We start from the raw sequence: 15,523 nt of genomic DNA on the forward strand, positions 1-15,523 counted from the left end.
GGAGGCTCAGTGGTCCACCAGCTACGCTGAGCTTTTCACTTATGAGCCTTTGGGGAGTGATTCTTCATCTCTAAAGCATAATACTCCACTCGTGGGTCCAAAAAAGCTTGGATCAGTTAGTTGGCGTGTTCCGTATATCTCTAAGAAGCCTCCAAATCTTAAACAGTTCTCCAAGTCAGAGTGGCACACACCCATAATTGGGAGTAAGAGGTTGGAGGATCTCTATGAGTTCAAGTCAGACTGGTCTACATAGTGAGTTCCAGGACAGCCAGAGCTACACAGAGAGACATATCTCGACAAACAAACAAACAAACAAACAAAGGTCAAGTTCAAAGTGACCTGTGAGAGCCAAGGCAATTCTTAGCTACAAATCTTGTTGGAAGGAAAGTTGTCTACTTACAGTTTATAGTGCTATGTGGTAAACCCACAGGGTTACTTTTTTTCCTCCCTCATTTTGAAACTGTGGCTGACTTGGAATTCAGTATATAAAGCAGGCTGGCCTCAGATCTATGAAGATTTCATTGCTTCTGCCTCTCAAGTAGTGGGAAAAAGACATGCACCCCGCCCCCCAACTGGCATTACTTTAAGATACCAGCTAGTTATGTCATTTTAAAGAAAAAAATTTAGAACAGTAGTACATAGCTGTAATTTCAGCACTTGGAGGCAGAAATAGGTAGACCCGGAGTTCAAGACCTGTTTGGGCTCTACAGCCAGACCTTATTATTATCTCAAGCCAAAAGCAACCTCAAAAAAAGACAAGTAGAAAGAAGGTTCATCGAGTAAGAGTGCTTGATGTGCAAGCCTGAGTACCTGAATTCACAGCACTATGGGAAGTGCAGACAGGAAGGTTGCTAGAGCTTCTGGGCTATGAGCCTAGTTCAAGGCTTACTGAGAGGCTCTGTCTGTCTCATAGGCATAAGGCAGAAATTATAAAGCAGGTCACCTAGATTCCTCTTCTGGTCTCTGAGCACATGGATAGGTGTATGCACCTGTATACACATGTATACACACGTACACACATATGTACATGCATGCATACACATGTGCACATACATATGTACACACACGTGTACACATTGGGTATTGTGGTAAACACCTTTAATCCCACCACTTGGGAGGCAGAGGCAGGTAGATCTTGAGGTGGAGATGGTCAGTCTGGTCTCCATAGCAAGTTCTAGGCCAGCCAGAGTGACACAGTGAGACCTTGTGTCAAAAAATAGACAAAAACAAAAGGTAGCCAGAGGACAAATGATATAGGCTCTGCTTGTCAATCCAGAACCCTAAATGATGCTTGTTATGTCTTTCCTCTGCTGCTCTGCCTTCTCCTCCCTGAGAGCCCTCAGGCCAGTTACCTTGTCTTTCTGGTGGGACAACCTGAATCTTCACTCCTGAGCAATCTGAACCTTGGTCTTGCTTCCTTTGTCAGGCCAGGTTGTTTGAATTCCCTACTTATGTTTATTATGAGACTGGAAACACAGACCCCCTCCTCCGTTCCCCCCCCCCCAAAGGTCCCTGAGTCCTAAACATGATCCTTTTTGTCCCTGACCTGAAGCTTTCCCTTGTGGAATGCAGGGACAGTAACCAGTAGGCTGAGCTGTTTCTAAACCTACTTTATTTAGGGCTCTAGAATGCTTCAACTTCCCTTCTATCCCACTGCCCAGAGGTAGGGGAAGAAGAAGGCTTAGAGGAAATGGGGGTTGTGGATCTGTTTAGAAGTAGTTCTTTGGGGCGTTTCCACTCTTTGTTGTCAGGACACCAGCAGTCCAGTCCAGTAGCAAACACCAAACATGAATCAGCAGCAGTGGCTCGATCCAGCAGAAACAGCAAGGTTCTGCAGAATCGGTATGAGTTGGCAGAAATGGCAAGTATCAGTGGGACTGCCATGAAAAATTCTTTGATGCTTTTCTCTCTACGAAATGAAGACCAGCAAAGACCAGCGAAACATTGCAAGGTGTTAACACTGCAATAGCATTCTTTCATTATCTGTGTGTCCTGCTTATACTCTCTTACATTCTTTCAAACACCTCGCACCCTGGCAAGCATCTGCTTCAGCCAAACGTCCCCTCATGTGTCTGTTTCTGCAAACCCTCCTCTCACTAGACAGCTTCCAGAAACATAGCACATAACCTCTCACAAGACAGCTTCCAGACACAACTGAATTTCCAAAGAAACCAGAAATGTCCACTTCAGTAACCTCTGATAGTCACTAACTTTTTCTTTGGCCTGCAGATAGGAAGACCCAAACATGGCCAAGAAGCAGCTGTGGTGCTGGGATTGGACCCAGGGCCTCACACATACTTACCAAGTGCCCAAGCATGGAGATTCACCCCTAGTCCTGTTGTTGGGTCCAGGGTAGAGGCCAAGAAAACTCACTTCAGATACGGAAGCTTAAGAATAAGAGCTTTATTTTCTGAGCGCTCAGGGACGTGGCCAGTTGAGGATCTGCACTGTGTCCCGGAGGGGAAGCTGCATTTTTAAAGAATGGGAACAAAAAGCCAGGGGAGATCTGGGGAGAACCGCAGTGTTATCCAGTTATATTTTGACAATACAAGTTATGCAAGGCAGTACTTGTTGAAGACTGGGTTGTATCCAGGGCCTCTGGCTTCAAGGTTCTTAATTCATTCTGCCAGATATTAGGTCTAGAGCTCAGAGTGATAAGGGGACAAAGGAGTGGGTCAGCTGCATGTGATTAATTAAGACATAACAGGCAATTGGTTATATGTTATTATAACTTATGTACCTTAGTTTAGATAATAGCAATCTATATCTATATCTATATCTATATCTATATCTATATCTATATCTATATCTATATCTATATCTATCTATCTATCTATCTATATCTATATATATATATTTTTTTTTTAAACTGGCTAACAGACAAAAACATTTGGAGACGTGAGATAGACATTTGTTCCTAGACTAGGAACATGAACTTGTTTGACCCTGCCAACAAAATGGAGAAGCTGTCCCTGAGATGGCTGGACTCAGATGACTGTTCACAGCAGAAACAGAAGTCCCTGGCTTCCCTAGGGCCTGGGACCTTGAATTTAGTTTCTGAAAATGAAATGGTGGTGCTTAGAATAAATTTCTTTTGCTGTTCCCAACACTGTAATTTTATTTTTATTTAAAACTTTTTATTTTTTGAGACAGAGTCTCTTGTATCCCAGGCTAGGCCCAAACTCCATATATAGTCAAATATGACCTTGAACTTTTGATTCTCCTGCCTCCACCTTCTCAAGTGCTGGGATTATAAGTGTATAGCACTGTATCCATTTTACGGGGTGGTGGGGACTGGAGCCAGGGCTCTGCGCATGTTAGGTAAGCACTCTACTGACTCCACTGCCCTGCTCCGGTTATCTTTTCCTAAGGAAAAATGTGACACAAATGTCTGTTCGTCCCAGACAAGGGACAAAGTGATAATACCACTAACGTCCAATTTGGTGAACCCATGGCTTTGTTGGGGTTATTTACAAGAGTTTGGGTTAGGGGCTACTTATAGAACCAGAGAGGACTCAGGGTAGCTGCATCACTGAAAACCTATCCAAGTATGATGACTCATGAGAACTGGGACCCTGAAATTCACTGAACGACTTGGAGGAAGCTCAACAGGGCAGAGTTATCTTCTAGGTAGCTTAGCAGGATAACAGCCTCAGCTGGTCTGTGTCTCTCTACAAGTCCATACTGGTTAGAGGAGCCTTGTACATCTGGTCAGTTTCAGGAACTTCCTGAAGCTTATCAGTTGTTTACCTCCTGAGGCTTTTTGTTTGCTCTTTATTTTGTTTTTGTTTTTTTTAAAGATTTATTTACATTTTTTAAAGATTTATTTATTCATTATGTCTAAGTACACTGTGGCTGTCTTCAGACACATCAGAAGAGGACGTCAGATCTCATTATGGATGGTTGTGAGCCACCATGTGGTTGCTGGGCTTTGAACTTAGGACCTTCAGAAGAGCAGTCAGTGCTCTTAACCACTGAGCCATGTCACCAGCCCATTTATTTACATTTTTATGTGTATGAGTACACTGTCACTGTCTTCAGACATAGCAGATCTGGGCATCGGATCTCATTACAGATAATTATGAGGCACCATGTGGTTGCTGACCTTGAACTTGCAGCCCTCTTGTCTCAGTCTTCCAAGGGCCAGAATAGTGAGGGAATTTCATATGTATATGTGTATATGTATGTGTGTATATGTGTATATATACACATATATGTATACACACACACACACACACACACACACATATATATTGAGAGCAACTTCTAGAATAGCAGGGCTGCTACACAGAGAAACCCTGTCTTGAAAAAAGAAAAACAAAAACAAAACTCAAAAAGGCTTATTTTCATTTTAACTCTGTATTTTGCTTGCATTAATGCGTGTGCTATGTGTGTGTCATGTGCTTAGTAAGACCAGAAGAAGTCTTTGGATCACCGGGAACTAGAGTTACGGTTCTTTTGCAAGAACATCTAGTGCTCTTAACTTCAGAGCCATCTCCACAGCCTACTCTGTTTTTCCTTTTGAGTTAGGATCTTATTTACCCAGGCTGACATTGAACTCACAATGTAACAGTGGTGGTCCTGAACTCCTGATTCTTTTGATTCCACCTTGCAGGCACTAGAATTCTTGGCTTTATGTCAACTGTTCTTAAAGTCAAATGTGGTGGTCAAGCCTGTCCTGCTAGAATTACAGCACTCAGGAGGCTGAGGTAGGAGGATTGTCTTGAGTTTGAGACTAACCTGGTCTACTTAATTGGCTCCAGTTAGACCCTGTCCAAAAAGAAAGAAAGAAAGAAAGGAAGGAAGGAAGGAAGGAAGGAAGGAAGGAAGGAAGAAAGAAAGAAAGAAAGAAGAAAGAAAGAAGAAAGAAAGGAAAGAAAAGAAAGGGTTTAGAGTGTAGCTCAGGTGGTAAAGTGCTACCTACCATGAAGCCCAGGCTGACCTTGAACTTCCAATCCTTGCAATCTCCCAAGTGCTGTGATGACAGACACCTGCCATCAGTAACTGTAGAATTCTTATATGAGAATCTCCCTTCCTTTCTTGTTTTTTTTTTTTTTTTTGCCTCTTAGCTTGCTAAGCCTAAACTATTTTCTATTTCACCCTAAAAGAAAGAGCTTAGCATATGTAGGGGCAAGTTCTTCCCTGTATGTCTCCTCTGGGCACTGTGCAGACAGTCTGACATCCCTGTCTAGCACAGGTACTTTGACACTGATTTTAAACATGTCCTGTTTGAACGTGTACTGCGGTCTGTTGTGGCTGGAGGAGAACTCTTTCTGATCCTTTTTCCCTGACAGATGGAAGAGCGGTTCATCAGCTCGGCATGTATCAGAGGTTGTGATACTCTGGTAACGTCAGCATGTTTTCTGCATCCAGGACTGCTTTTGCTGATGTTTGCAGTGGTTCCCAGGGTGGCAATGGCCCAGCTTGCCTATCCAGGACGCAGGCCTGGGCTGTATAATAGGGCACTTCACTCCTGTCTCTCAAGTCTGTTTTGTTTTGTTTTTCAAGATAGGAGTTCTCTGTGTAGCCCTGACTGTACTAGAACTTGCTCTGTAGACCAGGCTGTCCTTGAACCCAGAGATTCACCTGCCTCTGCCTCCCACCAACACCAACACTGGACCTCCTTTAAGTCTTTAAGGATGAGTCTCTGCTATTTCACCGGACATGTGATATTGTGAACAATAGGGCGACTTCGGGGGCTTGCACTTCCCACTGTAGTGATTCTTATTCCTCTCTACAGGGAGTTAAGATGGAGGCTCTGCCAGACATCATGCCACATTATGCATTCCTAGGCTAAAAAAATCACAAGGTATGCCTAAGGAAGGGCTCACTGCACCTGTGGTGAGACACTTGCCCCTAACTCTGACACCATGGCCTTTTGGGTTTTGGGGTGAGTGTTGGCTCAGGCCCTGTATGCACCCTGGCTCTTTCCCCAGTATGCACCCACCCTGACCAGTGGCTACATTGGGAACCCAAGTGGATTTGGAAGCCAGGCAAAGGATTATGGTTTTCCATTTCAATAGCTGGTATCGGCCTTTGGCTCCTCTGTCCTTCATCTCTGATTTACTGAATCACCATAGTAGAAGCTGTCATAGTCAAGCCTGCGGTTGGAACCCCTGCTCGCCCACTTTAGTTTAGCTTTTCTGTGACAATAAAGTCTACCTTGTTAGAGATGGTAATACTGTGGCTTCATATCCATTTGGTACCCTTGCCATCCCTACAGCACCAGCTAGGCCAGGTCTGTAGTAGCAGCTCCTCCATTAACCGTGACCTAGATCTTTGAAGAATTTTGGATGTATTTTTGTATGTATGAGGGTTTGATCCGCACACATGTAAGGATACCATGTGCATGTGTGGTGCCACCAGAAATCAGAAGAAAGTGTCAGATCCCCTGGAAATGCGGTTACAGATGGTCATGAGCCAAGATGTGGGTCCAGGGAATCAAACCCAGGTTCTCTGGAAGAACAGTCTGTACTCTTAACTGCTGATCCATCTCTAGCACTTGTTTTATGTGTTGAGAGGTCTTACTCTGTAGCCTGGGTTGACCTTGAATTCAGGGCAATTCTTCTGCCTCATGTTCTGGAGTGTTGAGATTGCCAGTGTGAGCCACCATGCCCAGTAACTCCTTTCCAATTTCTGTGCAGATCTAATCCCCAGTAGCTCAAAATGTGGCTTTTATAATAGGATCAATGCAGATGTAATTAAGTACAATGTAGTCATCAGGGTGTGTACTTTAATCTGTGATCTGTGTGACTGGTGTCCTTAGTAAACATTAACACACACAAGAGCGAGAGCGAGCGAGGGAGAGAGAGAGAGAGAGAGAGAGAGAGAGAGAGAGAGAGAGAGAGAGAGAGAGAGAGAGAAAACACTTATATGGATAACAGTACATATATATGGTTCAGACTTACAAGCTGAGCATTGCCAAAGGTTGCCAGCAAGCCATCAGACATTAGCAGAATGACAGATTCTCTTTCACCACTCAAGGAACCTACTCTGCTAACATGTGGGTCTCAGACCAGACCTACGGTTCACCAGACCTTCAGTGTGACAGTGCATGGGTTTTCAGGCATCCTGTGTGGTGCTTTAAGGCTATCTCTGGCAAACCAAGAGGAGACAGCTTCTCAGAGGTGCTTCACCTCTCCATAGCATTTCTATGTTCCTAGCAGAGCACTCCATGCCTGGTGGAATCCTTCCACTGAGACAATTTGACATCTTCAGTGCAGTTCCTGTAGGGCATTGTTTTATTCGTGGAAGGCATGAGTACTGGCTCCAGGTGTCCTTGCAAGGATGAAATCTCAAGCCACATGAAGATGCTGCCCAGATCTTGAGCCCTCATCTGCTCTCCCTGCTTAGGTCCGCTGCAGTGGTCTATAGCCTCAGAAGTCCACTCCCCTGCCTGTTCGCCCAGCTCCTACTGGACCATCTCTTTAGTTTACTCAGATCTTGCAAAATTTTGAAGATCGTAGGCCTTTCCCCCCTTTCCAGGACTGTGCTTCCCCACACGCTCAGGTTTGGTCTTAGTTTCTGGTTTAGAAAACCTGAAGGAGGCAGGCTCAGACCTTGTGGAGACACATCATCTGCCTTTGGGAGGACTTCCCAAGGTCTCCAGTGCAAGGGAGGCTGCTCACCTCCAGCAGGGTAGAGGGTCTTCTAGGCCAGAGGATTTAGAGAAGGCTGGCAGCTACAGGCTATCCTCTCAGCATCCCACCCAAAGTTTCACAGCCCCCTCCTCCCTTTCCCCTGGCACTTTAGTAGAGGAGACTTGCTTGGGCTCTTGTTTCAGTCCATTATGTTGTTCTGAAGCTAGTATTACAGGCGTTTTATCTGGGGGGTGGTCCCCAAGAACCACAGGAACCCTAATAGGAGTGTGAGGATTTGAGATTTGGAAGGGAGAGGAAGCCAAGAGAGAATGCCACTTGAGCCAATTATTGCTGTGGAAACTGAAGAGCCCTGCTGGGGAAATCTGGGAGACAGTAGGTCATGCTTCAGAGTCCATTCAAGGGGTGGGGAGCACAGAAACTTGTCTTTCAACTCGTCTCTGTCCAGTTTGGTCAAAACAATGGTCTGTAGCCAGGTTCCTGTGAAAGGGTAGTAAGCACTCTTATCCTCTGGGTGCTGTCTTATTCGGGGTTTCTATTCCTGGACAAAACATGACCGTACTGGCTGGTTTTGTGTATCAACTTGACACACAGGCTGGAGTTATCCCAGAGAAAGGAGCTTCAGTTGGGGGAAGTGCCTCCATGGGATCCAGCTGTAAGGCATTTTTTCAATTAGTGATCAAGGGGGAGGGCCCATTGTGGGTGGTGCCATCCCTGGGCTGGTATTCTTGGGTTCTATAAGAAAGCGAACTGAGCAAGCCAGGGGAGGCAAGCCAGTAAGTAACATCCCTCCATGGCCTCTGCATCAGCTCCTGCTTCCTGAGCTGCTTGAGTGCCAGTCCTGACTTCCTTTGGTGATGAACAGCAATGTGGAAGTGTAAGCTGAGTAAACCCTTTCCTCCCCAACTTGTTTCTTGGTCATGGTGTTTGTGCAGGAATAGAAATCCTGACTGAGACAAATTGGTACCAGCACAGTGGGGGTATTCCTGTGACAACCTGACCATATTTTGGGGAAAACTGTGAAAGGACTTTGGACTAGAAGATCCACTCGGTGTTAAGAACTCTGTGGGATGTTTTGTAGGAGCTTAGGGGATAATGTTGTGAACAGTGCAGAAGATGGAGGCCTGGCTTGTGAAATTTCAGGGGGAAGATTAAAGACTCTTATAGGGGTCATTGCTATTTTTTTAAAGATTTATTTATTTATTATATCTAAGTACATTGTAACTGTCTTCAGACATACCAGAAGAGGGTGTCGGATTTCATTACGGATGGTTGGCCATGTGGTTGCTGGGATTTGAACTCAGGACCTTTGGAAGAGCAGTCAGTGCTCTGAACTGCTGAGCCATCTCTCCAGCCTGGGCCATTGCTATTTTGATTGTGAAGGTTCTGTGGTTTTGGTTAGTTGAGGCTGAAGAGTCAGCTGTGATTAACAAGAACCACTAAAGCAAAACCTTTGTGTTACTGGGACTATTGATGCTGGTTAGCCGGAGCTAAAAAATCAGTGGTGATTAAGAAGAGACCAGCGTCACTGAGGTGAAATCTTCTGGGAAGTGTTTTCTGAGAGCACAAGGCTGTGTTCTAGAGATAGCCAAGTTTGTACCTTGTGCTGTGGCTGGACTTGGTGATGTGTAAGAGTCACCCAGGTGGTACTGGTTTTGAAGGCATGAAGGGGTCATGGAGAACAGCTGAAGCTCGGCACTGTGAGAGGCTGTGGAAAGCCACTGGTGAAGGTGCGGTCTCAGATGCAATTGATGGCCCAGGACTGAAGGGGTCATGCAAAGGAGTTGAGGCTTGGCACCATGAAGAGAGCCTATTAGAGGCTATTGGTGAAGCCTAGTTACAGAGGAAGACAGCAGTGTTTTGGAGATGCCAGTACCATAAGATGACCACCAAGAATAGCAGCAGCAGTGGAGTACAGGCAGCTGGAGCCTAGAAGACAAGGTGTGTGCTACAAAGGGCAGAGCTGGAGAAGTGACCCAAGTCCTTGGAGGAGCCTAGAAGATTGTGAGCAGATCCCAGACATTGGATGGTTGGAGTTTGATTTTGGTTTTGATTATGACTGTTCCCTGATATTTTTTCCTCTTGAAGTAAGAAGGTATTTAGTGGAGCCCACAATTAAGAGACTTATTTTTAATTTTTGTTTTTGTTTTTTGAGATAGGGTTTCTCTATATAGCCCTGGCTGTCCTGGAACTTACCCTGTAGACCAGGCTGACCTCGAACTCAGAAATCTGCCTGCCTGTCTCTGCCTCCCAAGTCCTGGGATTAAAGGTATGCACCACCACTGCCTGGCTAAGGGGTCAATTTTACTGGATGGTTTTGTGTGTCAACTTGAGAGAGGCTGGAGTTATCACAGAGAAAGGAGCTTCAGTTGAGGAAATGTCTCCATGAGATCCAGATGTGGGGCATTTTCTCAACTAGTGATCAAAGGTGGGAGGACCCATGTGGGTGGTGCTATCCCTGGGCTGGTGGTCCTAGGTTCTATAAGAAAGCAAGCTGAGCAAGCCAGGGGAAGCAAGCCAGTAAGTAACATCCCTCCATGGCCAGGACAGTCCCCATCCCATGCTTAACTGTTCCATTTGGATGAGAAGGCAGATGTGAGTGGGCAAGAAACCAACGACACAGGTGAAATTTGTTTGAAGGAGGAGGAACAGGAAGGGCAAGTCTGCCGGGGGCACCTCAAGAAGGAAGGGGAGCCTGCCATGTTTGGGCAGAACATCCCAGGATCTGGGAACATCAAGGACAAAGGAGCAGGAAAGAGCATGATGTGTCCGTGTGAGGAAAGGAAGGAGAAGGAAAAGTCTGGATTCCCCAGGGTGGGAAGAAGGCGGCTGAGCTGCTAGCACAGGGCTTTAGAATGGAGTCGTGTGGCATCATTGGAAATGGAACGGATAGCCGTGGAAGGTTTAAACCTCCCAAGAGTGACACATTTATATCTATAATCTATAATCATTTTATTTTCAGTTAGGTGTTATGTGTCTGGGTGCATGTGAGTGCCTACATCCAAGGAGGTGAGAAGAAGGTTGGATTCCCTGGAACTGGACTTACAGGCAGCTGTGAGCCACCCAATATGGGTGCTGGGAACTGAACCAGAATCCTCTGAAAGAGAAGTAAGCTGAACTGCTTAACCTCTGAGCATCCAGCCGCACCCAGGTAGATCCTTGATCAGGGCCTCTCAGGTCTGCCTCTAAGGTGTACTTAGCTCTCCTTCCTGCCTCAACCCCTCTCCAGTCAAGCACATGACATGACTCGGGGATACATTAGAAGCTGGTTTATTTTGAATATGTTTTGTAAGGACTGAGCTGGGGGGGTGGCGGGAGATGGCTGGGCTCTGGAAGAGTGTTGCTAGTTATACTGGTCTTCCTCCTCAGCACTGCGGCGGCCAAAGTCCATCCATCCGTATGCTGCTGCTTCTTCCTCCATTCGCGGCCTCTCCTTCTTGATCAGGTCTGAGGAAGTGACAGGAGGTAAGAATGGAGAGAAGAAGGCCAAGACTCTAGGAACTGTGGGGTCAGTATGGGGAAACCATGGCCAATTCTGGCTGGGTCAGGAGCTACTACCTGCTATGAAGTGTTGAGGACCCTGGGGCCCCAGCTGCCTTCGTTGGTGAGAGGCTGGGCCTAGCTTGTCCAGCTGGTGCTGTTCCAGGCCCCCATTGGTCTCTGGTCCAGAGGATGCATCCCGTAGCTGAGAGCGGGACTTCCAGGAAGCTTCCGAGAAGGTAGCTAAAGCCAGCACCAAGACCAGCACACACACACACAGACGAGGCATCTTGTCTGAGAAGGGAAGAGAGCTGGGCTTCAAGATGGGGCTAGACTGTAGTTCCAGAGGTAAAAGGCTAGACCAGATGGGCTCTAAGCTGCCAGGCTACAGAAAGAGGGAGAGGTAGAGGGAAAGGGAGCTGGAGAGGAGAGAAAGAGAGATAGGGAAGGCTGGGCGGTGGTGGCGCACACCTGTAATCCCAGCACTCTGGGAGGCAGAGGCAGGTGGATTTCTGAGTTCGAGGCCAGCCTGGTCTACAGAGTGAGTTCCAGGACAGCCAGGGCTATACAGAGAAACCCTGTTTCGAAAAACCAAATCCAAAAAATATCGAGAGAGAGAGAGAGAGAGAGAGAGAGAGAGAGAGAGAGAGAGAGAGAGAGAGGAAGAGCAGAAGAGGGAGAAGGAGAGACAGACAGAGATCCAGTCTCCATGGAATAAGGTATAGAGCCATAGACTTCCTCTGATGTCCTTATGGGCACTGGCATTGCCACCCAAATGTGCACACACGCACACATACACAATTTCAAATGCAAAAAACCCACAATGACCATAGAACAGTGTTTTCCCTATTGCTCTGCCAGATGAGGCTAGGTCCAGTGACTCTTAGAGCTTAAAGCGAAATTTTAAATAGCAACAACAAAGATGCATGCACACTAAAGGGTGTTATAGATCATACTCCGACACTTGGAGACCACCAGCATGCCCATCAGGGGCTGGGCCCCATGGTTGCTAGGCAACCTTGGAGAAGAGGCTCCAGCAGTGTTTAGTTGATGAACAGCCTGCAACTGTACTTATGAAGCTAAGGAAAATAAATTAAACCCAGCATTTGCAGCCAAGCAGGAGGGTGAATGGAGTCTGGGGAAACTCCAGCTTGGACCTAAAGTGGAATGCCCAGGCAAACATCTAGTTCCAAACCTTACCTGTTCTTTGGACTTCATATTTTCTATTTTTTTTAACTCCCCCCACCCCCGTAAGAAAAATGTGTATTAAAAGATATTAGAGGCTGAGTGTGGTGGCACATGCTTTTAATCCTAGCACTTAGGAGGCAGAGGCTGGTGGATCTCCGAGTTCAAGGCCAGCCTGGTCTATATATCGAGCTAGTTCCAGGACAGGCAGGGTGGTACTAGAGAAACCTTGTCTCAAAAAAAAAAAAAAAAAAAAAGAACAGAAAAAAAAAACCAAACCCTTAAAATATTGGCTTTTTATGACAAAATTCTTGGATTAGATGTTCTGTGGGAGAGGAATATTTGTGAAACATTAATAAAAAATGTTGAAAAATCACAGCTGAATATGCTGGCTCTTGTTTCTATCTCAGTATTTGGGAAGCTGGGGCAGGATTGCCTCTAAGTGCTAGGCAAACCTGGGCTAGAGTGATATCCTACCAAAAAGGAAGAATGAACGAAAAGGGGGGAAAATCAATGCTGTAGAGAGCTATTCTGTCCAATAGGATCATACAGCTTGATAAATATGGCAGTCACTAGCTATTTGTGCCTCCTTAAATTTGGATGAGCTGCTATACGATTTTTCTACCCTTGAACTAGCCAGATGATAAGTATCCATGTGGCTAGTGGCTACTATATAGGAAAGCGCAGATTTAAAGCATTCTCGTTATCACAGAATGTTCTTTTAGGTAGCACTGGCCTAGGAAAGGGCTTGACATGGGATCCGGAGCTGTGGGTTCCCATCTTAGCACTGCCTAGCTTCTAGGCCTGTTTTCTCATTCTTAGCAATGGGGACAAGCCCTCACTTGCTCACCTCCCTGGCTGGCAGGAGCCCCAGGATCATGGCTGGGTCCTAAGTGAAGAAAGGCAGGCAGGAATCAAGGATGATAGTGTGGCCTTAGAGCTGAGACTCAGTTCCACTCTAGGCTAAGCAAGGGGCCCCATCTCTGGAGACACCATGACCTGGAGCCTCTATAGGAAGGGAGCTTGTCAATTCTTGTCCCTGCTGTCCCCTTCCTTCCCTTCCCTTCCCTTCCCTCCTTCCCTTCATCCCTTCCTTTCTTCCCTTCTTCCCTTCCCTTCCCTTCCCTTCCCTTCCCTTCCCTTCCCTTCCCTTCCCTTCCCTTCCCGTTTCTCACCTGCAGAGCTGCTGAGCGGTTGGCTGCTGTGGCCCTGGGTCAGCTCTGCTCTGCATGCTGCTCCAGGCCCTCCTTATAAAGCCCTCAAGGTTCCTCCCAAACCCTCCTTCCAGGTGAGATCAGATTCCCCACAGCAAGAGAAATGGGTGTGGGGTGTAGGTACAACCTGTCACTCTGCCCCACCCTGTCACAGAGCTGTCAGTTAGTTATTCAGGATATGGGGAAAGGAGAGGGCTGAAACAGGGAGGGGACAGACAGGGGACAGACTCCCTGGGTTCCAGAGCAGCTCATTCTACTGTATCCCTTGGGCCACACCCTTCCTAGTCCTCTATTGCACTACATCCCATGGGGAGGGGCAGAGAGTAGAGGGAAGAGGAGGAATGAATGGGAACCAAATGACCTAAGATTCTGAGGTTTGATGGATAGGTAGTGTGCGAATGTAGGGTGACATATTGATCCCTGTCTCCTCCATTGGGTTTTGCAAACAGGATATGTTGAAGTTATCAGGAGCAATGGGCCATGGGCTGATGGGCTTGCTCTTTTTGTTGAGAGTGTCATGTTGGTTGCCTTGGAAACCTTTTATGCTCCCGTTACTGTGGCAAGCCCTCAGCATCTCCTGGCTATGCCCTCTATGCTGGGCTGGATCTGCCCAACCCTCTTGTACTTTCCTGCTGGGTTTGCACCTAATCAGACCTCTTTCAGCCCCCTGCCCGGAGCCAGTTCTTTGAGGGCCTTGTATTTCAAGACTCTTCCATTTTGCTTTCAGGGGGTAGATTGTGATTTGCATAAAGAATTCATAACTTTGCAACAAAAATTGTTACATTTTAAAATGGTTAGTGAACAAAGACATTTTTCAAAGATGTGCCAGGAAAGAAAAATGATACATTCCTTGGTTTATTTGATAAACTCCTGCCTGAATGTGGTTTGCAAGGTTATAACAATCTCTAGGCTGTGTTTTTTTTTTTTTTTTTTTTTTTTTTTTTTTTTCAAAACCCAGATGAGACATTTGCTCTCATTTATGAGTCACTGGGCCCCCCTTCCTGTCTCAAGGAGCTTTGATGTCCCTTGGGTCTTGTATAAGGGCAGTGGTACCCACCCTCGCAGCCAGCCTTGCTGAGAATTAACAGGTGATGAAGGATGCAGGCTGTACCGTGACCATGGCAACCAGCACCCAAATGTTCTAGTGAATAACCACTCTAATCCAGAGCAGGACACAGTGACTCAGCAGATGGAAAAGAAGGAGAAGAAGAAGAAGAAGAAGAAAAGACAAAATGCAGTACAGGCATCGACAGTAATTAATTGAATCACAAAAATCTCCGAGTTAGAAGGGATTGGAGTGGGTTGGGAGGAAGGACAGGGTAAGAGCAGCTCCTCTCATGTCCTGGGGGATGGAGATGCTGGTGTTGCTATGGTAACAGGAAATTACAAGCTTTCCAGAGAGCTAGGTTGGTTTCTGCCTGTGGATCAGGTTATGCCCCCTGGCTGTTCTTCCCCCAGCTAGGATGGCAATTATTATAAACAGTAGCCTGCCTCCTATTCAGCAGCGGTGGCTGTCATTGTAGGCACTGAAAAACGCGAGTGAAAAGGGTCCTCTTCAGAGATGAGAGGCATCGCCCTCTCCCTCGGGAGCGGGCACTGCTCTGCATATTGCACTCACAAAGGCCTGTGGTTTGATAAAAGGGAAGGTTTCCTGGCTCTCCCCTTTTCTAGTTGTCAAGATGCTTTCTCCTCCAAACATTTTGGGGGGTGGGTGGGTGACTGGGTGGATCTTGGGACAGTGCAGTATCCAAAGCATTCTGCACAGCACCCATGGAAATGTAATACCTTTTGCCCTATTCTCCCATTGCCTACTCTGGACCTCAGTTAGCCGTCTCTGTGAAATGGGATTCTTTCATACCTGCCTCACAGGACAGGGGCAGAGGAAGACGGGAGAAAGTCCAAGCATAAACTTGGCACATTTGGGTAATTCCCTTCAAAGCTTCACTTTGTGACCCCAAGATTTTCTGTTCTTCAAGAGCAAGCCCCCATTTAGTTGCCACTGGAAGAGGCAGCAAAAATTAAGTCTCTGGAGGCTGAGCCTCCAAA

General features: G+C 46.4%; 1 protein-coding gene across 1 annotated transcript; it reads right to left on the reverse strand.

The window, feature by feature from the left end:
• Positions 1-10,941: 10,941 nt before the first annotated feature.
• Positions 10,942-11,367, reverse strand: Gast (gastrin). The gene is made up of 2 exons (XM_052194508.1): positions 11,157-11,367; positions 10,942-11,045 (listed from the first exon to the last, which is right to left on the reverse strand). The coding sequence occupies exons 1-2, from the start codon at positions 11,365-11,367 to the stop codon at positions 10,942-10,944; spliced, it is 315 nt and encodes a 104-aa protein (XP_052050468.1).
• Positions 11,368-15,523: the final 4,156 nt, after the last annotated feature.

This window comes from Apodemus sylvaticus, chromosome 10, assembly GCF_947179515.1.
Source record: "Apodemus sylvaticus chromosome 10, mApoSyl1.1, whole genome shotgun sequence".
Classification (NCBI taxonomy): domain Eukaryota; kingdom Metazoa; phylum Chordata; class Mammalia; order Rodentia; family Muridae; genus Apodemus; species Apodemus sylvaticus.